The sequence below is a fragment of the Capra hircus genome, chromosome 23, assembly GCF_001704415.2.
Source record: "Capra hircus breed San Clemente chromosome 23, ASM170441v1, whole genome shotgun sequence".
NCBI lineage: Eukaryota > Metazoa > Chordata > Mammalia > Artiodactyla > Bovidae > Capra > Capra hircus.
This window is the reverse complement of record NC_030830.1, coordinates 7339418-7364669: the sequence shown is the minus strand read 5'-3', so window position 1 is coordinate 7364669 and position 25252 is coordinate 7339418. Positions and strand designations below refer to the sequence as shown.

General features: G+C 37.8%; 1 protein-coding gene across 1 annotated transcript in view; it reads left to right on the top strand.

The window, feature by feature from the left end:
- The window catches only part of RANBP9 (RAN binding protein 9), a 71456-nt gene that overhangs the window by 30542 nt on the left and 15662 nt on the right, over positions 1–25252 (top strand). Inside the window, exons 3-9 of the mRNA XM_018039009.1 lie at positions 8056–8108; positions 9001–9168; positions 13255–13277; positions 18331–18515; positions 21000–21112; positions 22414–22522; positions 24249–24439. Coding sequence (XP_017894498.1) covers positions 8056–8108; positions 9001–9168; positions 13255–13277; positions 18331–18515; positions 21000–21112; positions 22414–22522; positions 24249–24439 — 842 coding nt within the window. The remainder of the gene's footprint in view (positions 1–8055; positions 8109–9000; positions 9169–13254; positions 13278–18330; positions 18516–20999; positions 21113–22413; positions 22523–24248; positions 24440–25252) is intronic.

Sequence of the window (25252 nt, the reverse complement as noted above, 5' to 3'; positions counted from 1 at the left end):
GAGCTTGTTTTTGTATGTCATGCAACACCTCAGACAGCTGCCAGCTGTCTTGGTTCACTCTTGATTGTGAGCCACAGCCCTGCACATCTGGTGTTGCAAATCTCCCCTGTCCAATCACTCCTTCTACCACTTTGCAACTCGCAAGCTGCAGTTCTATTTCACCAACTTCCCCAAGTAACCTTTAGGTCTTTCTCAGTGTAAGGTGCCGTATTTATTATAGTATTTATGTATTTCTTGACAATTGCACATGTGTAAAACCATTGTTATTGAATTTTGGTTGTTTTTAATTGGATTTTTACCCTTTTAAAAAAAGATATGATGAAGTTTTTGAATGTTGTGCTCTTAAACCCATTTTCTCCTTAAGCTCTGTGGTTTTTATTGCATGATGTTGTAACTGCAATGATTTTAAGGAACTCAGACATCATGATAATAGCAGAACTGACTGTAATTGCTCTATCCCATATCTGCCCATTCCTGTCCACCCAGCCATCGATCTTATTAATGTATTTCCAAGTAAACAGACTTAAGTCCTAAAGATTATGGCATGCATAGCGTTAACTAGAGTTTGATACTTGCTTACTGCTCTTTTAAAAATTATAAAAGTTACGTACCGTGAAGTCTGCAGTGTACCATTTGATGAGTAGAAGTGTTTCCTCCTCCTCTTTCCCAGTTAGGCCCTGTCCTCACGGTCTCAGAAGTGCCATTGTTTTCATTTTGCCTGTTCCAGAACTTCATATACAGGCATACTTTGGAGAAATTGCAGGTTCAGTTTCATACCACCACAGTGAAGCAAATAATCACAATAAAGCAAGTCACATGAGTTTTTTTGGTTTCCCAGTACAGATGAGTTATGTTAACATTATACTATCATCTGTTCATTGTGCAATAGCATTATGTCAAAAAAAAAGTATATCCCTTAATTTAAAAGTACTTAATTGCTAAAAATGCTAGGAAATGGTTGAAATATTACAAGAATTCCCAAAACGTGATAGAGACGCAAAGTGAGCAGTTGCTGCTTGCAAATCGGTGCTGATGGACCTTGTGAGTGCAGGGTTGCCACAGACCTTCAGTTGGTTGCTTTAAAGCTGTATCTGTGAAGCTGGGTAAAATGAGGTATGTCTGCAAAAGGCATCACACAGCATAGACTCTTTTGCAGATTTCTTTGATTCAGGATTACATTTTTTAGGTCATCCGTGTTGTGTGTATCAGTACTTCACTTTCCATTTTATTTCTGAGTAGAACATACCACAGTTTGTGAATCCGTTCACTTGTTGATAGACACGTGGGCTGTTTCAGCTTTTTCTCTTTTGTGAAGGAAGTTCTCAGGAGCATGGTTATGCAAGTTTCTAGGTGCACATGTTGCCTTCATTTCTTTTCTGAGTGGAACCGCAGGGTTTTGGGGTAAGCATACACTCAGACTTAGGAGAGACTGCCAGCCATGTTCCAAAGGGGTTGTACCATTTTACGTTCCCACCAACAGCGTGCGAAAGTTCTTACTGTACCAGATTCTTGGCAGTACTGGTGTGGTCAGCCTGAAATCGTGACCATTCTGCTGGGTGTATAGAGGTACCTCAGTGTGGCTTTAATTTCCCTTTTTAGTGACTACTCGTCACTGCAGTGCAGCGTTTCGTGTGCTTCTTGTTTATTTGCAGTGTTCTATGATATTTTGTGAAGTGTCTATTCAGATCTTTTGTTCATTTATAAAAATTAGATTGTCTTATGTCTTTGGGGCAGAGTTTAATTTTGTTGATGTCTGACTCATGAGTTTGTTATTTAATGGTTCTTGCTTTCTGTGTCCTAATAGGTATTTGCTTTATCCCCATGTAAGTAAGATACTTTTATGTGTTTTCTTTTAGAAGCTTTATACATTTAATCTTTGTGTTTAGGACTGTGATCCATTTTCAGTTGAGTTTTATATATCGTGTGAGGTAGAGATTAATGTTTACTTTTGCAAATGGATATCAGTTCTATCACTGTTGATAGAAAAACCTTCCTTACTCTTTTGGGCCGTTTTGGCACCCTTGTAAAAATGATTGGATAAGTGTGGAACTCTTTTGGGTCTTTTTCTGAATCCATTGCGTTGATTTGTTTGTTGATCCTTCGTGCCAGTACCACACTGTCCTGATTACTCAGGTTTATGCTAGGTGAATCTTGAGGTCAAATGATGTAAGTCCTACATCTGTATTCTTTCTTATACTTTCTTTTGGATATTTTAGATCCTGTTTATTTCAGATGTTAGAATCAGCCTGTCAGTTTTATAGAAACCTCCTAGCATGAGTATAATTTGGATTGCATTGACTAGAGATCAATTTGGAGAGAATTGTAGCCTTAATAATATTGAGTCTTCTAGTCCATAAATGTGATGTATCTCTCTATTTATTTACATCTTCTTTAATTTCCCCATCATTGTTTAGTAATTTTCAGCTGAGAAATTCTACATGTCTTTTGTTCAGTTCTTAAATACTTTATGCTTTCTGGTCCTTTCGTAGATGTAATTGTTTTTAAATTTTTATTTTCTTAGTGTTTGCTGCCAGCATATACAAATACAATAGATACTTTTATATAGTAATTCTGTATCATGCAACTGTATTTAAATTCACTTATTAACTTTACTGATTATTTTGTGTTTATCTTTTGTTAAAGTGCTGTTATTTACAAATAAAGTCAGATTTATTTCTTCCCCTTTTTCTTGAATAGGATGTTTTTATTAGATGAATATATTTATCTGTCTGTATTTAGCTTTTAGCAATAAGCTATGCTGAACTCTAAAAATGTCCTACCATTAATTTATGCAATATTTTTTAGTCAAACTAACCCTTCATTCGAAAATGTGCATTGAGCACCTCCTCTGTGCCAGTCCGCCCCTCTGCACAGAGAACGGAATGCTAATAGTCACAGTGACACAGTCCTTGCTATAAATTTGGCACACCTCTGAGTTGTTCCTTGCGTGTGAAAGCCAGTGAGGGATCATGTTATACTGTGTCTTTATATGTCAGGTAATTTTGAATTGCATATTGTAACTGGATTATAATTTTTTAAATTAACAATATTTTTCAGTGAGTTTAATGACATTTCTTAATTTTCTTTGCTAATTGTCATTTCTCTGTCTCATGCATTTCCTTCTGGTTTCACTGGACTTTCTATTGAAGTCTATTCTCAAATAGTTCTTTCGTGAGCATTTGTGGATAGCAGAGTATTAGCTTTATTATGCCATAGAATGCCTTGTTTTGCTCTCATTCTTGGATGAGGCTTTACCTGGGATTAAGTGCTGGGTTGACAGTTCTTTACTCTCAATGCTTTGTGCCATCGTTTACTGTCATCAGCTGCTGCTGGAGAGGAGTCAGCTTTCGTTTTAATTGTCATTCCTTCTGACTTGATCTGCCTTTCTCTTTGGAAGCTTTTAGGAGTTTGTTTGTATCGACAGTCTATAGTGTGTTTGTGTGTGAGTCTATTTTTATCTTCCTCAGTGTGTGTGATGTGCACTTTCAACTTAACCAAAATATTTTTTAATTGTGGGAAATCACTCGCTAAACTATCTCAGTAAATATTGGTGTTCCACTGTCCTTTTTAATAATGATGATTCCATTTTTTTTAACATAATCCTAAATGTATGTATTTTTTAAATGCTTTTTTTTTTTTTTAATCGTACTCTCCATTGATTTCTTCTAGAATGAATTCATGTTCCAGTTGTGTATTTCATTGGTCTTATGCACCTTTTGCGGGGGGCTTCCTGTGTAGCTCAGCTGGTGAAGAACCTGCCGGCAATGCAGGGGACTCTGTTCGATTCCTGGGTGGGGAAGTTCCCTTGGAGAAGGGATAGGCTGCCCACTCCAGTGTTCTTGGGCTTCCCTGGTGGCTCAGACAGTAAAGAGTCTGCCTGCACAAGAATATACAATGGAGAAAATACAGTCTCTTTAACAAGTGGTGCTGGGAAAACTGGTCAACCACTTGTAAAAGAATGAAACTAGAACACTTTCTAACACCATACACACAAATAAACTCAAAATGGATTAAAGATCTGAATGTAAGACCAGAAACTATAAAACTCCTAGAGGAAAACATGGGCAAAACACTCTCTGACATAAATCACAGCAGGATCCTCTATGACCCACCTCCCAAAGTAATGGAAATGAAAGCAAAAATAAATGCGACTTAATTAAACTTAAAAACTTTGCACAACGAAGGAAACTATAAGCAAGGTGAAAAGACAGCCTTCAGAATGGGAGAAAATAATAGCAAACGAAGCAACTGACAAAGAATTAATCTCAAAAATATACAAGCAGCTCATGCAGCTCAGTTCCAGAAAAATAAACGACCCAGTCAAAAAATGGGCCAAAGAACTAAACAGACATTTCTCCAAAGAAGACATACAGATGGCTAACAAACACATGAAAAGATGCTCAACATCACTCATTATCAGAGAAATGCAAATCAAAACCACAATGAGGTACCATCTCATGCGGGTCAGAATGGTTACTGTCAAAAAGTCTACAAACAGTAAATGCTGGAGAGGGTACGGAGAAAATGGAACCCTCTTAAACTGTTGGTGGGAATGCAAACTAGTACAGCCACTATGGAGAACAATGTGGAGACTCCTTTAAAAACTGGAAATAGTACTGCTGTACAACCCAGCAATCCCACTGCTGGGCATACACACCAAGGAAAGCGGAATTGAAAGAGACACGTGTACCCCAATGTTCATCGCAGCACTGTTTATAATAGCCAGGACGTGGAAGCAACCTAGATGTCCATCAGCAGATGAATGGATAAGAAAGCTGTGGTACATATACACAATGAAATATTACTCAGCTATTAAAAAGAAGGCATTTGAATCAGTTCTAATGAGGTGGATGAAACTGGAGCCTATTATACAGAGTGAAGTAAGCCAGAAAGAAAAACACCAATATAGTATACTAACGCATATATTAGAAAGATGGTAATGATGACCCTATATGTGGGACATCAAAAGAGACACAGATGTAAAGAACAGACTTTTGGACTCTGTGGGAGAAGGAGAGGGTGGGATGATTTGGGAGAATAGCATTGAAATATGTATATTACCTTATGTGAAACAGATCGCCAGTCCAGGTTTGATGCATGAAACAGGGCACTCAGGGCCAGTGCACTGGGATGACCCGGAGGGATGAGATGGGGAGGGATGGGGGAGGGGAGTTCAGGATGGGGACTCCATGGCTGATTCATGTGAATATATGGCAAAAATCACTACAGTATTATAAAGTAATTAGCCTCCAATTAAATAAATTTTTTAAAAAAAGAATTTGCCTGCAGTGTGGGAGACCTGGGTTCAATCCCTGGGTTGGAAAGATCCCCTGGAGGAGGGCATGACAACCCACTCCAGTATGCTTGCCTGGAGAATTCCCATGGACAGAGGAGCCTGGCGGGCTATAGTCCATGGGGTCACAAAGAGTTGGCCACAATTAAACATGGCACATTTTTGGTGTATTTTAGAATTCTGTTTTTGTGGCATTATTTTAATTAGGAAGGTAAACATTTTTCTTCATTTTGTTATCTAGTTGTCTACTTTCTCTTGGTTACAGTTTATAGTTGCTTTCTAACTCCTGGGCCCCCAGTCAAAAGCCAGTCTACATTAGGGCTGCCAGGTTCTCTGTTCAGGGTGAGTGTTACAGGCTGCGTCACAGATGGAGTCAGGAACTTTGTCCAGCTCTTAGCTAAGAGGCTGTTCTTCTCCCTCCCGCTTAACTAGGCCATAGTCTCAGATGAGCTTTAGCCAAGGCCGCGGGTGGTATCTGTGTTTTCTTCCCTTCAGGAGGGGGAGCCTCTTCCCTGTGGGCTTTAAGCAGTGAGCAGAGCTGATGATCCACTGTGGAAGCCTGTTAGCCCTTGGTGCCTCAGGAGGAACTCCTCCCCGCTCATGGGTGTCCTCAGGCCCAGAGCTGTCCCTGCTTGCTTTGTGTTTCTTCTCGGAGGTTCTCTTGTAACTCACTACTTTCTTTAAACATAAATAATTACATTGTGTGCTGTATTTGGGACAAAGGGGCTGAATCAGAACACCAACTTAATGAGTCTTGACTGGACATCCAACATGTTTCTTCTTGGTATGTCATTGTTGTGTCCCTTGACCCATAACTCTTGTTGGGCATATTGCGCTTGCGAATTCTAATATCTGTGAATGTTAATATCTAGTAGGACAGACACAAGTTATTTTTTATTTAACTTTGTCTTGACCAAAATTCTCTATTTTTACATGTGAACTTTAAAATCACCTTTTCTAGTTTTAAAGAGATAGGCTCATTTGGAGCCTTATCTTGAACCTCAGTACACATATATATTGATTTTAGAAAGATTGCTATTCTTATGCTGTTATGTTATCCAGATACTAAAATACTCATTTATTATCACTTTTAAGATACCGTTTTTGAGCTTTGCTTGAGCTCTTTACTCCTATTTTGTATACGTGCATGCTGAGTCACTTCAGTTGTGTCCGACTCTTTGCAACCCTATGGACTGTGGCCCGCTAGGCTCCTTTGTCCATTGGATTCTCCAGGCAAGAATACTAGAGTGGGTTGCCATTTCCTTCTCCAGGGAATATTCCCGACCCGGGGATCGATCCCGTGTCTCTTAAGTCACCTGGGAAGCCTCCATCCTTAATGATACCCCTGTTTTATAGTGTCTGTAGTTATTATGATTGGTAACTATAGATTCTACTTCCTTTCTCTAGCTGATTATTACTAGAAAAGAAATTAAAATATTTTTCTTACATTCAGTCAATTTCCAAAAGTGTGTTAGTTGCTCAGTTGTGCCTAACTCTTTGCGACCTCTTGGACTGTAGCTGGTCAGGTTCCTCTATTCATGAAATTCTCCAGGCAAGAATACTGGAGTGGGTGTCTATTACCTTCTCCAGGGGATCTTAAATTTTCCGAAAATACCTAGTTAATTCTAAAAACTTATAGTATATTCCATAGTTTCCAAGGTATATAATCGGAGCAACTACAATTAATATAATTTTATATCTTATAATATTTATACTTGTTATCTAGTTCTATTATTAAACTAACACCTTTAAAACAATGTTTAACAGTTGTAGGCATCTCTGTGCCTGATTTTACTGGAAATGACTTAAGTGTTTCACTGTTGAATACCTTGCTTGTTGTATTAGATCTGGCAAAAAGTGTGTCTTATTTAGGTACTTCCTTTTATTTGAGTTTTTATTAGGAGTGGTAGCTGAATTCATCAAATACCATTTTAAATCTTGCACAGTTAGCGATTTAATTGTTATCTAATGGACTCAGTTTGCTTTTTTAGGTTTTCTTTTTTGCATCAATATTTGTAAATGAATTTCTTTATACTTTTTATACTTTTTTGTACTTTATACTTAAAAAATATTTCTCTTACATTATATTTTGAACTCCCTTTATCAGACTTTATTAATATTTAAAAATTTTTTTAAATGAATCGCATACTTTAATGATTACCTTTTGCTCTAGTATTTCTTTTGTAGAGATAATTTTGTTCTCATGTTTTATACATTAATAATTAAGGCTTTCATGTTGAAGTCCATATCGTCAATTTGCCTAAATACTTCCGGAAAACCAATACATAGTTACCCTGTACCGCATACTTTTTAGGATATTTAGGTATTGCAGATGCTTTTATCTGAATCGAATTTTTTTCAAATATGTCTCCATGTCTTTGTTTAGGGGAGGAGAGGAACTAGATTTTTACTGTGTCCTTTTAAAAGCCACATGCCCCTCTGTACTTTTTGTTAGAATTCTTAATTCCAAATATGTATGTGTAGATAAGTTGGAAAGATTTTTATAATTGTAAGAATACATAAGTAATTCTTTGGGTATGTTTATGAATGATAGCTATAGGTATTTACTGTGAGTTTGGGTTTTGTTGTTTGCTTAATATTGCCCTTTTTGCTTTTTCATGAATTCGAAGAATTTTTTTGTAGCTACCCTGTGCATTTCATCTTGGGCTTAATTCTGGTAATGTTTGAGAGTGTTTGGTAATTTATACTTATATATAACTATAATCACCAGCTTTTCTTTTTTCCTTTTTTTTTTTAAACAGTTACATGGGAATTGGCCTTTCTGCTCAAGGTGTGAACATGAACAGACTGCCAGGTACACTTGTAATTGAATTACAGTACGGTCTTGTGCTAATTCTGGCTAAAAATGTTGAGTAATAATAACTTGAGATAGTTAAGTACATTAATCTTCTATATTTTTGATCTCTTTATGAGTTCAGAGTTGAAGCTAAATGTTTCTAATAAATTTTATGCTATTTTGCAAAATATGCCATGCCTTGTTTTGTTTTGCTTGTTTCTGTTTTGTTTGTTGGTATTTTGAACTTCTAGTACATAGTGATATCAACTAGGTTAGATGTTTTAGTGTGGTTGGTTCTGTCTCCTACCCAACACATTCCTGACTTTAGGAATTCCCCATTTTCAGTTGTTTAATACTCTGGGTATCTAGGCTGATATTAAAAGTAAACTAAGGAGAAAAAAGGCAAAGTAAGGAAGGTGTGAAACACAATGGTAGACTGTTTTCCTAAAACCATTAATTGTACCAAAGTGATTCTTCAATTATATTTTCTGATGTTCTGTTTACTAATGTTAAAAATTAACTTTAGAGGAAACTGCTTGAAAATTGAAAGAAAAATCTTGTATGTTATTTTAAACTCCGTGTGTGCTTAAACCAATTCAAAGCAAAATTCCTTTGGTCTATTAGCAAAGGAAAAATGCATGGAGACTGCGTCTTACTGTTTGTTTGCTTTTTCTGTTAAGAGTCCTCTCTGTTTATGACATAGTTTAGCGTTCTGTGTGGCAGATTTATTTTTGTTAATGTAAGCAGTGTTTTAATACAATTTATGTACTCTTGGGAATTTTACCTCTGCAAAGGTGAAATTTACAGAGATTGTACTATTCTTGCTTGTCTTGTTATAAATTTACTGAATAGTTCTAGTATGGGGGAACCTTACTTTTCACTGTAAATACACTGAAACTTTCTCTTTTAGGCTGGGATAAACATTCATATGGTTACCATGGTGATGATGGACATTCATTTTGTTCTTCTGGAACGGGACAACCTTATGGACCAACTTTTACAACTGGTGATGTCATTGGCTGTTGTGTTAACCTTATCAACAACACCTGCTTCTACACCAAGAATGGACATAGTTTAGGTACTAAAATAACCAGATGTTATGGTTATTGTACTTACAACATGGTAGTAATGTTTATTATGTAATCCTCCTTTATGAGTAGATGCCTCTGGAAATTATTTCTTTGTTCTTTCTAGGTAGAAATTGAGAAAACGGTGAAAATTTAAATCTGAAGCATTATGTAATGGGCACATATTCAATTAAAAATCTTAATTTTTTACATTGAAGGCCACATCGTATCACACCTGTGGGACTAACTAGAAAGAACTGCATGGTCAGATATTTATTCTAGTAATGGAAATGCTACATGTTTTCTGCTTTGCTTTGCATAAAGCCCTTTACAGTATGATCCAGTTTTCTAGATACTGGGTGCTGAGAAAAAAGCCGTCAGTTTTTAGTATAATATGAGGGTAATGAGAGAGCCTGGAAAAGCTTATGCTCCCAGCCAAATGAAGGGCATTGACATACTGAAAAATCAGGCCTGCTAACAAAAATTAATAAAGATTGTAACTACAAGCTAGTTCTGCAAACAGGAGCAGAACTAAAGTGAGCAAATGATAACAAAACTAAAAGACAGCTGGCAAATAAACAGATTAGCGAAAGGATGAGAAAATCACTCTGCTGTAAGGCTAACAAGGAAATTAGGGGTTTTGGTCGAATATCTATACTACTTCAGATTTAATACTTTTATGCTCCCTTTTCTTAGATTTTTTTTTTGTCTTTGTTTTGTATTAAAGTAAGTATAAAGGGTAGCAAGGTTGATGCTTTTTAAAAAAGTTTCAGGTTAACTGTTTAAAACATTCTTGATTTATAGCAGGTTATTTCTGATGAGATAAAGTGAAAGAAGGCATAAACTAATCCCCAAAGGCAGAAAATTCAGTTTCCTTGTAAACAGTATTTAAAAATTAAACTGCAGATAGTATGCTTAGACATATAATAAATACTCTTTAATATAATGCAAACACTATTCTGTAATTTAATAGTAGAGAATTCTAAATTTTGGGCTACGTTGGTAATAGTTATTTGGGTTTTTTAGTGTCTCGACATACTCCTCATATAATGTTACTGTCTTAGTCATAGTTAGTTACATTTGGCTAAAAACTTTTCCTTCTGATTATTACTGTTGATTCTGAAGTTCTGTGCTGGCTAACTTAAAAGCTCTCACAAGTCCACAGAGATTCTTAACATTCTTCTCAGTACAAGACCGTTGATAAAGGATGCCATGTATATATAGTGTGTGTATTTGTGATCTGATTGTTATTGGCAGACTGGCTTCCAGGAGGAGGCAGCCCTTTTAGTTTGTTGTTGCTCTTCAGGCTCTGTCTGACTTGTCAAAGCAGTTAACTGGGATAGTCTTCATTGGCTTGGCTGCTTAAGGTATTTAAGATCTTAAACCAGAAGTCTGCCTTTAGGTAGGTCCTTTGGTTCAGTAATGCAAAGATGACATTTTTAAAACCAAAACGAGTCTTTTTATAGTTTACAAAAACTTTATTTCAGAGAAGAAATATGTTGTTGTCGTTCAGTTCCTAAGTTGTGTGTGACTCTTTGTGACCCCATGAACTGCAGCACATGAGATGCTGTTTAAGAACAAGGGTACTCATGGAATCACGTTCTAAAATTGTCAGTTTGAAACACTTGGTATTATTCATTCATAAACCTAATATGTGTTTATCAAACACATGGAGAGTCAGGATGACGGTGGTCAGTATGAGAGTTCAGTTGTCTGGGTTTATCTCCTGGCTTGGGCTTGTGACCTTAGGTGAGTTACTTAAACATCTCTGTGCCTCAGATCATAAAACCAGATCACTATAACATGTGCCTTATTGAGGTTGCTAGGGCAAACTGAAGTGATGTGTGTGAAGTTAAGTGATTGCCATACACTTAGTGAGTGCTCAGTAAATGTTGTTTATTGTCATTTGCCAGACTCTGGCCCAGGTGCTGGGGATGCAGTGAGCAAAAATTATTCCTCTGGAGCAGAGGTCAGCAAGCTGTGATGGCCCATGGGCCAGATCAGTCTTGGGTCTGCTTTCTAAGTAAAGTTTCATTGAAACACAGTCACCCCCACCCCACCCCCACCCCCTGTTCATTTATTTTCTGTATATGGCTGCTGTCCTGCTACTGGAGCAGAATTAAGTAGTTGAAACAAGCCTAGAGAGCTGACCCTCTACAGAGTAATGTGTTTCTCTCTGGACCAGATTCTAGCATGTAGAAGATAAAATATTGCTCAGCTACTTTTCCTTCGTATTTCACAAAGTGGATAATTTGTGCCCCAAAGCTTGGTACATCCTTAGTTTCTGTCTCATGGAGGTTTTCAAAATGTATATTTACTTACCATATAGAGAGAAATAAAAAGGGTTTTGAGGAAATAATTAAAGGAGAAGTATTTCAGTATGCAAGTTAATTTATTTGTATTTTTAAATTTTGTTATCATTCTTCAGTTGACGGTTACTTTTCTGCAAGTCTGTTGATAATCAGATTAGGAAGTTGGGAAAAAATTGTTTTCTGTGTAAAACTTAAATAATTGTTCAGCTTGTTAAAGTGCCATTTTTGTGGTCTGAGTATGTATAGGTTGTGTTTAATATATTTGACAGTGTTCAAAAGTGTTATTCTATAGAATAAAGTTGGATATTTCATTAGAGATTTTGGTAAAGTGAGGAAGGATCTCATTAATTACTGACAAAAGTAAATTTTTGCTTAAACGATATAAATTTACACAGTCTTCATCGATAGACATTTTTGAAGAAAAGTGATTAGGCTGCTGTTTTATGAAAGGTGGTAAAATTATGTATGGTCATGTTTTATTTGTTCTTGCTATTTTCTTTGTTCTTTTTAGTTTTCTGAAATTTTTAGGATAAATTCTCAAATTTGTTTGGCCCACAATCGCTTTACTTTCTGTTTATTAATGAAACTAAAGGTAATCTGAACGTTTTCACTTTTGACAAGTTAACGTATGAGTTTACTGGTTTTTAGCAGTCATAAAAACAGTGTTTTAATTACAAAGCACTATTTTTACATTTATTTCAAGGCGTATACAGTAGAGATTTATAGTCAGTTTGCCTTTTAACTTTATCACTTTAATGAATAGTCAAGTAGTTGTATTTTCTGGTGGCACAGCACAGCTCTAGAGCCACAGACTCTCAACTGGGAAGAGACCTTAAAGATAATGTTTCAACAGAAGGGCCCTCATTCTTTTAGGTGGTGATCATCACCATAGAGGGAGGGATGCTGGCATGGTTTCATTTTGTCTTAATGTGTGTTTAAACTGAAGAATTGCGATTAGCCAGCTCAACAGTACCACCCCTCCCATTATTATAGAGCTCAGTCTTTTTAAACATATGACTGAGGTCCTGTAGAAATATCTGGTTTGTTTATTATCTTATTTTCAGCTAAGTAATTTATTTGCATATTTAAAGGGTGATTACATCATCACTTTGGGATGTCAGTAGATTTATTCCAGTGATGTTGCCATTGTTCAAATGTATTTGGTACATAACTGTTGAAATTACTGTCAGAGGGCATTTAAGAGTCTCAACTGTATCTTTGTCCTTTGAAGGAGGAATTAATTTTGTTTTCTAGAGTGATCAAAACTTTGAGAATGTATTTTTATGAGAATTTTTTAAAGTAAACAAGGCTACTATATTTTCTCTTCACCCCTTTTTGTAACAGAAAGTCTCCTTTTCCCTTAAAATTATTTAAAAGCTAAATCTAGGTAAGGAAGATTTAAATGACAAGGCTGCATAAAGCAGCTTAGGTGTCAGTCAGAAATTAAATGTAATTATTTTGCAACCAGTTTTCTTTTGTGGTTCCTCACATAGCTTTGAATATATATCTGAAACCATTTCAGAAATCCTGGAGGCAACAACCGTACCCCAGAAATAAAATTGGCGTGTCCCTAACACAAGGGTCATGAGCTTGAAACAGGATGGCATTCACTCAGACCTGTATAAGTGTTATTGAGAGAAAAACTGGTCTTGTTATTTTATATTTAGCTTTTTAATTTTTTTCGTCCTTTGCTATGTCTTCCCTTCTTTTTGGTGAGAAATTCAGCTTGTCACCACACTCTGCCTTTGAAAAACGACTTCTAATGCCGTTTTCGTTTCCTTTTAGGTATCGCTTTCACCGACTTACCGGTAAGACATAATTTCTTGTAAAAGTAGTTTTGTATTTTTAATTAAAAGAAGTATATCGAAACTAGTACTACTCACATTTAAAATGCAGTCTTATTGATAATTAAGTTTATAAGCCATGCTGCACATAGACCAGAATGCCTTTCTTGAGCTGCCATTGGTGTGGACCATCAGAAAGTAAGCCCAAAATTGCACTGGGCACTGTTGCCCAGGGGAACTTAGCTGTGGCTGAGAACCAAATCGGAAATGTTTATTTAGAAGACACGTTTTAGTATCACTGTGGATTCATTTGAAATATGTTTCTCTTTTATTGTTGGGCTTTTTAGTAAACGGCTGTATGACAGTCATTTACTAATTCAGCGTCTATTGATGCCACTGTGTGGCGAGTTCTGTGCTTGCTTTTATTCAACAAAACCGATGGAGGTTTCTGTCCTTTCGGACTACTCAAGTTGAGGACCTTAATAAATAATGCGTTAAAAATATTTTTAAAATTTTAAATACTTTTTAAAGGAGGAAAAACAGTAGCACTTGAGAGGACCAAAGACAGAACCCAGGTGGTACAGTTTGCTCACCACTGTTCAAGGTAATTGCTGAGCAAAATCTTTGGAGGAAGCGAGGGCACTTTGGAGGAAGCGAGGGCACGGAGAACATTCCAGGCAGAGGGAGCGGTTAGGGGGCGGGCGCTCAGGCGGGAGCGCAGGGGGCGCGCCTGAAGAGCGCGAAGGGAGGTAGAGAGGCTGAGGCGGTGGGAGTCAGAGCCGAGGGTGGGGCCCACGGTGGGCACCTGGGCGTTTACTCTGAACGAAGTACACTGGCAGTGCAGAGTGCTAGCTGTCATGACACCCCGGGATGACCAACAGGCGGCAGCTGGGGGGAGTAAAGACAGAGACAAGCCGACTGCGAGGGGCTGTTGCAGAAACTCCGGCAGGAGATGCCGGTGACCCGGCATCTAGAGACAGGAGGAGCGGCTCGATTCTAGACCCCTTACGCCCCAAATCTAAGCCTCGATCAGTTGTCCTATGCATCGTACCTAGCCCTAAAGGGCGTGGGGACTAATAAACTCTGATACAGCGCTTTCTTATCATTTAGGACTGACAGTTTATATTCACTGATCTCTTCAGATATGTAAATCTATTAATAGACTTTTGATCGGTATCACTTATTGTACGCCTGAAACAGGACATTAAGAAGCAGCGACCAGTGAGTGGGGCAGGAGGAGGGCTAAGAATGGGGTGTCCTTCTTCAGAGCCAACTGAAGAAGATCTACCCAGAAGGAAGGAGAAGTCAGCATGTCAGATGCCACTGAGATGTATCGCGACACAGGGGCTGAGGACTGACCGGCGGGTTCCTTGTTAGGGTTAGCAGGGTGTTTGCCTTCTGTTGGGAATGATACAGTAGCAAGAGAAATAGGGGATGTTGTATATCCAGAGGGAAAGTGGCCGTGGTCCTGCCCTTGAATGGACAGGGGGTGATCCCGTGGGTGAGTGGAAAGGAGAGGCTTTGGAGAGGAGCGTCTGGTGGGGGCGGCTGGGTGTTGGTGCGGGTACGAGGGCCCACGTAGCCCAGCCTTGTTGCAGACGTTTTGCTCAAACTCTCCGTGTCACATGGATTTGGAGAAAGGGCATATGTAGCTGGTTTGATTTTTCTTTTTTTTTCTTCCCCCAGTTTTTGTAGCACTAAGCAAGTAAAATCAACTTGTCAGTTAGCAGATTTTGTTCCTCACTGATAGACAGTGATGATCATTTGAAAAAGGTGTAGCTCGTTGTAGATACGTTGAATGTTTGGGGTTGCCTTCTGATCATTTTTTGTCCCATTTAGAATCACCAGTTATATTTTTCGCCTTGTCTGTAATTAGCCAAGGGGGATGTTCATTTCTGCCTCAGTGGGTAAAGTGGTGGTTAGGGTAGTGGTTGTAAGTTTTCTGTTAATAACACAGTGGTTCTGAGAGCTCATTTTTGTGACTGTGAGATCTTCTGGGACTTCCACACACAAAATATCACTCTTCTACTTAAAAAGGAAAGAAAAAGTTAGTCTTTCTCTTAGAGTCCCCACCACCTGTGATCCTTCACTAGCCAGTCATGGCAGTCAGCCTCCGTGGAGGGGATGTTTACAGAAAAAAGGCTTACCTTTTATGGAACCAGAGGGTGCTTTACATCTCTGAAAACTGGAGATGTTTGTCAAAGTGATCACTCTTCCCCAACTCACCTCACCATCTTTAGATGTGATGATTGTGTTGAGTATATGCCCTTTGAGATCTGTTCTAAACTTATGTTAGCCAGGACGTCCGTGACTGTCGGCTGGAAGAGGGTGGGCCATAGTTGAGGCACTGTTCTGATAGCTTGCTTTCTTCATTTAGTAATGTGTATTGCGCCTCTTTCTGCGTCAGTATACACATTTTTAATGCTTTCTTTTTGCTTGTTTTTATAATATCTTACTGTAAGATGCACTGCAAGGATTTAAAGATGTATGTTTTTGCATATTTGACATTTATGAAATGGGGTGTATCCTAGAAATCCATGGCCTGTCCCAGTTTAATGGACAGTGTTTCTGCTTACACATAAAATGATGGTAGATCTTATAGTCAGTGGGGGCTGAGCTTCCCTGATCGTGGTGTATCATACCACCTGTGAATGGACATTCTTTTTAATTTTTTATTTGCTATTAAAAATAATGCTGCAGGACATATATCTTTGCACATGTTTGTTTTTCTGTAGGATTAATTTCTTACAAGAAAAAGACTAATTACCAGCAAGGAGATTGAATCTATAATTTCAAAATCAGACAAGAAAAAGAAATAAAAGCAATTCAAATTGGAAAGAAAGAAGTAAAGTAAAATTGTCTTGTCAGTTTTAATAGATTTTGCCAAATATCTTTCTTACAAGGTTATATTGATTCCTATTTCTGTATACAGTGAATGAGAGGGCTTATTTTCTCAGCCTTCATCAACACTGGGTATTCTCAGCTTTTAAAATCTTAATCTGTTGTGCAAAATAATCTGCTTATTTTAATTTGCATTTAAGAAATTCAATTTGTATCTCTTTATATTTTTAATCATCTTGTTTCTTCAAATTGCCTATGTATCTATTGCCAGTTAAATTATTTTTAACTAGTAATTTTGTTTGTTTTTTAATTTTTTGTTTTGTACTGGGGTATAGCCAATTAACAATGTTGTGATAGTGTCAGGTACACAGCAAAAGGGACTCAGCCATACATATACATGTATCCATTCTCCCCCCAAACTCCCCTCAAATCCAGGCTGCCACACAACATTGAGCAGACGAACTAGTAGTCTTTGTTTTCCTATATTCTGAGATTATTTTTTTGTATTTAGAATATTGGTCCTTATAATGTGTGGCAGATTTTTTTTTCTATAAATTTCATTTTTCTTGACATAGAGTTTTTGGCTTAAAATACTTTTGTTTTAAACTATGTCACAATTTTGTAACGGGCTTTAATGAAAATACTGTGTTCGGAGTGGAGCCATGAGTTTCCCTTTCTGCGTGTCATTAACAAACTGGTGCTTTTGGAGACACCGTGCAAGCTCTTTAAATCTCCATTTCTCATTGGTGAAATGAGAAGGTTATAATGAGTATCTCACTTGTCTTCACCGTAAAATTCTATTAACTTGTGAGTTTTGTTGATTATTAAGAATCAATACATATGTGTGTGTTGTGTTACCATTTATTTCCCTAACCCAGTGTGACTGTCTTTCTCAATATATTACCACAGTACTCCTTCTGTTTCTGATTTGGGTTGCTTGATTGGTCACCGGAGTTTAAAAATACCTTCTAAGCTTTTTGCAGTGAAATTCTATCTAAGCATCTTATATTTCCGCACATGATATTCTCTTAATCTTTACCTGATTTTGTACTGAAGATACCTGTGATAATCATTAAAGCAACGAAATAGGCATAAATATAGAGGCTGAAGATGAAGTAGGGTTTGGAGTTACGGAAAGGTACACTGAACTTAGATTTCGGTGTTAAATAAGCCTGTGTTCCAGTCCCAGCTCTGCCATAGTATAGGACAGCTGTGAGCACGTTAATTTACCCCAGTCCTCAGTTCCTCTATCCTCACAATGCAAATAATAACAATGATGATGACTTAACAGGGTAATTATAATGATTAAACCTGGGCATTTAGTAGACATTCAGTAACTTATTCTCCCTTCAGATGTGACAACTAGTGATAGGGCCAATAGAAGGACTTCTGTATTTCCTGTACAAATTTTTGAAGCTGTTGAACTTGTTTCACCCTCAAGTCTTGGAGTATATCTTGGGAGGAAATGCATTTCTTTATGAATTTGAATGTTTAAATCCTTTTAGGCAATGTGTGCATTTTATTTTTATGTAAAGAATCTCTATTCTTAAAGGCACTGTTTGGCTTATAATTAAGTTCTTATACCATTCCTTAATAAAGGCATTCCAGATGTAGAGAGAATAGAAATTAGTAAACTTAAAATAGTGTATGCCCAGTTAGGATGTTCTTCTGTGGGAATCAGCTTCCACGTGTACTTTCTAGAAGCGCATCACAGTATCGTACGTAAGAGGATAAACATGAGTTATGCTTGAATCTCTCTATTGTATGACATACTTTTTTTTTCCCAATTTTTTAACTGAAGGATAATTGCTTTACAGAATTGTGTGGTTTTCTGTCATACATCAACAAGTGTCAGCCATAGGTATCCCCGTGTCCCCTCCCTCCCAGACCTTCACCTGTCTCCCTCTAGCCCACTCTTCAGCCTGTCACAGAGCCCCTGTTTCAGTTCCCTGAGTCTGTATGACACATTCTTAAGAGCAAGAATTTATTTATTAGAAGCACCTCCATTTACTAGAAGTATAATGCCCTATGGTCTGAATAAACACGTAGCTTAGGTTGCTGTGTATTTTTCTTGATCATTTGCTTTAGTTTTTCCTCGACTAGTTTCTGATTGAGATCTTAAAATATTTTGTGGAGCAGATTTGCAATTCTGTAATTTTAAAGGTAGCATTTGAAAGAATGAATTTTTTTTTAACATAAAAGGGATGGATATTTAGTGAACTGTGTTGTCTTACAGCCAAATTTATATCCAACCGTGGGGCTCCAGACACCAGGAGAAGTTGTCGATGCTAATTTTGGGCAGCACCCTTTCGTGTTCGATATAGAAGATTACATGCGCGAGTGGAGAACGAAGACGCAGGCACAGATAGACCGCTTTCCTATCGGAGACCGGGAAGGGGAGTGGCAGACCATGATACAGAAGTGAGTGGGGAGGTGCGCAGGGACGTCTTCAAGAGTACGTTTCTTGTAAAACATTTCAGCCTTCGGTGTGAAAGACTGTGTATCTCTTCATATGTGTCCTAATGATCTTAATGTGTTAATAATGCTTGATTTGGTGACACACGTCCCGAATTGTATTTCATCTGATTTATTAATTTGCTGGAGGAAATAAAGTGACACTAGATCGCGTAGGTTAATTCATTTGCTGTCCTTAGTAATGGGATTTAACAGTTTCCATAAGTTAACATGACTCAGCTATTAATAGTGCCAGTGCAGAAGATACATTTAGAAATATAATTTAGACTGTAGAATTCACATTGTGGTTTTGGGGCAGGAACTTGGCTGTGTTGTTCAGCAGTGGTATAAACACTTAGGGGAAAAAATAATTACTGCTCAGAGAGAATAAACATCACAATAATGGTGTATTTTACATCGTGCAGTACAGACATGATGTGCTCATTGCACCTTTCAGGATTTGGCTTAATTTTTCCAGTGAATGGGTAACTATGTAAGAATGCTATCAGCTATTTTTGTTTACTTGGATCCCTTTTTTTTGTCTGACAAAAAATCTCCAGCCTAAAGAATTTTCAGAACTCCATTTACTTACTGTATATTCTATTAGACATTTAAGAGGAGGGAAAGGGAATACAAATCAAGAGACCGTGAGTGTGGAGCTTAGATTCCTCAGTGCAGTTTAAATGCTTGCAAGTCAGTGTAACAGGGTGGACAGGCAGCAGCAGCGCAGATAGTGGGCGTTAGTGAGAGCACTGTACATGAATGGCCTTTGTCTCAGCTCACTCTTTACCCCCAGTTTACAATTCGTTTTATTAGGCAGCTTTTTATGAAAAAGTAGAATTTCGATATGGGAGTCAGCAAGAAAATAGAAGCCCTGTGACAGTCATCTATTTCAGACTATGCCTTTGTTTGAAAGGCTCGAGATGACATGTGAATGTCAGTCGTACTGAATAGCAGTAGCTCTTAAAACTCCAAATAGTGCAGACTTCAAAATAAATACTGTTACGTTTCAGTAGTTATTTTCACTATCATAATCTAACCTGAGAAAATTCAAAATAGCCTCAATCTGACACAGCTCATCTTAAATGTCTATATAATTGAACAATCTTAAATTTGCAAATCTCGTAAAACTTGTCATGTTTTTTGGAGGAGATAATTTGGGGTAGGATGATGGTTCCGAAAACGAGCTTCTTCCCCGGAGCTGATACCTAGGGTCTCGACACCACTGTTTCTGTCCTGCACAGTTGGAAAGCTAGTGGCCCTGACTCAGAATCCCCTGGTCACAGTGAGTTAACAGTGTGAGCTGGGCTGGACTGCTCTCTGGGGTCCCGTCTCTTCATGCTCTCCAGTGGTTCCCGCTGAGCATCGCGGGTGGCTACAGAGGAAGCATCACCTACCTTAGTCCTGCAGCCAGGGTTCGGGGAGAGCGCCCTCCCCTGCCCCATTCCTCACAAGATATATCCTCACTGGGGGAAGTTCATGTTAAAACGTTCTCCCCTACCCTCTTAAATTAATCTGACATTTAGATGAAATAGAATGAAAAAAATCCGTTTGTTAGAAATTTCCCCGTGCCAGCTCGGTCCCTTTCCCGAACCACTGCTTCATATCGTTTTCTACTGGGCCCTTAGTAGCGCCAGATGGAGGCAGGTTCAAGAGTTGAATATTTATAGGTATATTGGATATTTCAGTTAATATTGTTTAGTCAGCGGTTTTTCTAACATTTTGTCATTAGATCCAAATACCATGCTTGTAAACACCACTTGGCTTTTAAAAAATCAGTTTTGCTCTTTGGAAGTGTCACTCACTCATCAGTCATGTTTAAGGACTTCGTCTCCTGTGCACGAACATACCACCTGATTTAGATTAGAAGGCTGACTCCTCACTGATTAATATGATCACCCTCATAGACTTTGTTCCGGAAGATTCTGTCTGTGGGGTCACCTTCGTATTTTTTGTTTTCACACCTTGTGACCCGTTTTATGTAATTGGTGGACAGAACTGCAAAGAGTTAAACTACAGAACAGGAAGAGTTAATCTATTGTTTTTTATTTTACAAAATGCCAGCACTTTACTAGGGTAAGTCATATGATAATGGTAAAATAGAAATTATGGTTAGTACGATTGAGTAAGGGTGGGAAATAATAGGAAAGGACTTGGGGATAGTGGAGTGCTAAGAATCAAAGTTATTTCTTGTCCTTGATCGTCTGGTAATACTTACTTTTAGGCAGAGTAGACTGACTGTAGCATTTGCAGTTCTTTTTGGAAATAATTCTGTGAATAAGACAAAATGATATTTTGAACTGATTTTGAACCTGAGGTAATTAAAGCCTTCATTGTTCCAGGGCATAGACTGGTTTTGTAACACCAGGGTAGACCTTGTGTATGTAAATTGTAGTATGAAGCATGTATTCTCTTGACTAAAAGCTGTGTGTTTCTTCTTTTTATTTTAAGAATGGTTTCATCTTATTTAGTCCACCATGGGTACTGTGCCACAGCAGAGGCCTTTGCCAGATCTACAGACCAGACCGTTCTAGAAGAATTAGCTTCCATTAAAAATAGACAAAGTAAGGACCTGTGGTGCATGGCTAACATGTGTTTTCAGATTACAGTTTTTGGTTACATTGACTTTTAGAAACCTGATTTTTTTCATGAAAGTTTTTTTTCAAATTTATTAATTTGAAATTATGCCTCTGAAATTGTCTTTTACTGACATTTTTGAAGGTTACCTTAAAAAATTCACAGGACTGTAGTAGTATTCTGGATGTAGAAGGATAGAATTGTGGTGAAATTTTTGTTAAAATGTTTGCCACTTTTTCTTTAAAAATGTTTTCTTGAGCTTTCAGAAAGTAAACATTTAATAAGAATGTGTGTGTGTGTATGTGTGTGTGTGTTTTTCAACAGGTAAAGTAGTCCCATGATTATTAGATGTTAGTGGAGATAATGTGTGAGATGTTTGCACTTAAATTGCTATGTAAATTTAAGATAGTATTGGTTTCAAGTATTTATTGCTTAGGTCCCAATGCTAGTGGCCAGTGCTGTGGGGCCTGTTCCAACAGGGGCAAATCAGCATGACAACTGATCCGCAGTTAGCCGTCCTCAAATCGGTGCTGTCAGTCCCTCAGGGAGAGTGTGGCTTGATGAGGGTGTCGAGACAAAAAACGAGACAAGAGGGACGCAAACAGAACTTTCATAGATGAGATTGTTAGAAAACACGGATGACGTTGTGTTGTAGCTGATGGTATGCTTGTCTTTCTCACCGCGTTGTATAGGCTGTAGCAAGCAGGCGGTGTCTGCTTAATCTTTCCCTATCCTCATCTTCTAACCTCAGGGCATGCTCATTCAGTGGCTGTGAATTCAGGTCTTACTCAAAGGCTAATTTTCATTTAGTACTGGGTTCAAAAGGCTATATAGTATTTGATAAGACATTTTGAATATTACTTCTTTAATATCTCCTGTGGTCTTTTCTTTAAAAGCCACTTTATTGAGATATGGTTGACATGAAAAACGATGCCTATTTAGGCTACACAGCCTGATGAGTTTGTATATATCCGTGAGACCATCACCACAGTATATGGCATAATATACCCATCTTTTTCATCTCAGTGTTTAATACATTAGTATTGCTTAACAGCTGTTTTTCCTATATTACTTATATGTTTGAATTTTTTTAGTAGTTTATTAAAGTATTTGTTTTTCTAATTGGTTATTTTGTCTGAAAATACTCCTTAAAATAGAAACTGAGTTAGAAAATAAGTGCAGACTCAGTCACAATTTAAAGATTATTTTTTACTAATTTTTTGAGGGTCTACTAAGTTTCCTTTTCTAGTCTTATAAAATTTATCTTTTGCTTTCCTTTTCTAAATAGGAATTCAGAAATTGGTGTTAGCAGGAAGAATGGGAGAAGCCATTGAAACGACACAACAGTTATATCCAAGTTTACTTGAAAGAAATCCCAATCTCCTTTTCACATTAAAGTGAGTTTAATAAATGTGATATTAATTATATATATGTGTTACATAACCACAGTTATTTTCTTGCTTTAATAGCTTTAATTTTTGTTTCACCTTGCTTCAGGTATTTAGACATAATTGTGTAATGTGGCACATTCAAGTACCAGGTTGGGAATACACTTTTGTGTTGAGGACTCTTAAGTAGAAGGCATTTTTCTACTTTGTGTTTGCTCTTCTGTCATTCTATCCCTGTATTTTAAAAATGTGAAACTCTTACTTAGAAGATGGGTTATCTATTTTTTCTCTTGTAAAATACCTTATAGTAAGTTTGCAGCATTTTTAAAAATTGCAGTAAAAATATATGTGAAAGTCGCTCAGTTGTGTCTGACTCTTTGTGACCCCATGGATTGTATAGTCCTGAATTCTCCAGGCCAGAATACCAGAGTGGGTAGCCTTTCCCTTCTCCAGGGGATCTTCCCAACCCAGGAATCGAAACGGGGTCTCCTGCATCGCAGGGGGATTCTTTACCAACTGAGCCATCAGGGATGCCCGGTAAACATACGCACATCATAAAATCTGCCGTTTCTTCGTGCACAGCTTTCTGATAGTCACCTGGTTTCTGGTACACTCACATTGTTTCCAGCCACCACCAGCCATCTGTTTCTAGAACCTGTTTCATGATCTCAGTCTAAAACTTGGTACCTGTTAAACACTGACTCGGCATTTCTCTCTCTCCCCTCAGCTCCTGGCAGCCATTCTCCTCTCTGTCTCTGTACACTTGAGTTTGGGTACTCTGAGCACTTCATGTAAATGGAATCATAGAATGTCCTTTGTCACTGCCTTACTTCCCTCAGCATAATGGGTGTGCACGTCTGTGTCGGAGTTCTGCTTTCATTCTTTTGCATATATGCTCAGAAGGGGGATTGTGGAAGATAGGATAATTCTGTGTTTAATTTTTTGAAAATTAGTCCTCACAGTTCCATAGCCCTGTACAATTTTACATTCCTGCCAACAGTGACAAGATTCTAGTTTTTCATCCTGACTTACACTTACTGTTTTCTGTTTCTTTCATTTTTTTTCTAAATAAATAATAGCTGTTTGACTTTTTTGTTGGTTGTATGAATCTTTGTTATCTTAAATTCAGCTGTTATTAAGTTTAAGATTTAAACTTTTAAGCATCAGGAATGATAAAAAATGATCAGAAATGATCATAAAAAGATCAGAAATGCTAAACCTGATGACAACTACTTTGATTTAGAATAAAAGTTTAAATGTGGCCCGTTTGATTAAGAGGTCGCAGATGGGACTAGGGGTGAGGAAATGTGGGGAGTAAGCCCTTATTTTGTGTGAAGGTAGATATGTACATAAAACTACATCAGGTCCTTCTTAGGTACTATTTGATTTGCGTCCAAATGCAAATATTATTTTGATTATTTTAGGTTAAAAAAAAAATGAGGTCCGTTTTGGTTTACTGTAGCTACAGACAGATTTTCAGTTTCTTAGTAAATCTTGATTAAAGGTGATACAATGTCTTTGCATTATACTCTCATTTTTCGGGAAACTTTTAAATAATATTCTAGGCAGTACAGTATATGGAGCCATATTTCGTGTTTTTAGTATTCCATCTAAAGGCCAGAGTTTCTGATAAATGCAGACTATTAAAGTGTTTCCTGGTAGAAATCCGCTGCTATTAGGTAACTGAACAGTAATCTGGAGATGATGTAAATAAATTTTTGTTTTCTCTTTTTAGAGTCCGTCAGTTTATAGAAATGGTGAATGGTACAGATAGTGAAGTACGGTGTTTGGGAGGCCGAAGTCCAAAGTCTCAAGACAGTTATCCTGTTAGTCCTCGACCGTTTAGTAGTCCAAGTATGAGCCCCAGCCATGGGATGAATATCCACAGTTTAGCATCGGGCAAAGGAAGTACTGCACATTTTTCTGGTGAGATTCAGTCTTACGTTATCTTACAGTTTTTACCCTTCTTCATGATTTTGAACAACAACAACAAAAAAAATGTAGACATTTCTGCCAGCCATTTTGCACATTTGTAATTAGATCTCAAGAGATTCTGGAAGAAAAATTGTGGGCGAGTCAGATTCGTGTGTTTTTAGTACCAGAAAGTAACTTCAAGATGAGCTGTTTCTAAGAATGGGTTACTAACAGATCTCTATAAATGAAGGGCAACTTTCGAGTTTTGTCTCTAGAAGTCAAATCAGAGGTCTCTGGTAATGAGAAGGCAGTGGTGTGTTTTAGTCAAGTCTGCGTGTAAAGGCAGTGACGTGGCCGTGGTGTCGGAAGCCCCCGGCCCCACGCACGGCTCCTAGCGGGGCTGCCTCTCCCTCCTCCCTTCCCACCTCAGCCACTGACAAGTCAGGTCTGCCTGTCTGCTTCCTCCTGGACTCACGGAGGCTTTTGGTGAGGTTTAATTAAAGTTCTCTCCTTTCTTTCTTCTACAGATTTATTTCTGGTCCTTCTCAGTCTTTTTGCTCTGCTTGTCTCTTTCTGTTTTTCCCAAGGTCTTACCTTTCCTCTGGACGTTTAACTTTCTAAAACCCAACTCAGATACTGTTTCCTGTGGTTTCATGTTTGCTGTTTCTTCCTCAACGCAACACCTTTCTGCATTGCTGCCTCTCAGGTTGTTCCCATCACCATCCTGCACAGTGTGTGGGGGTCTCACGCTTGTGTTCTTCGTTGGCGCCCCTCGGACACCATGTGTCCTGTCAGGCTGGGGCAGATCTTGGTCTCGCTGTGTAC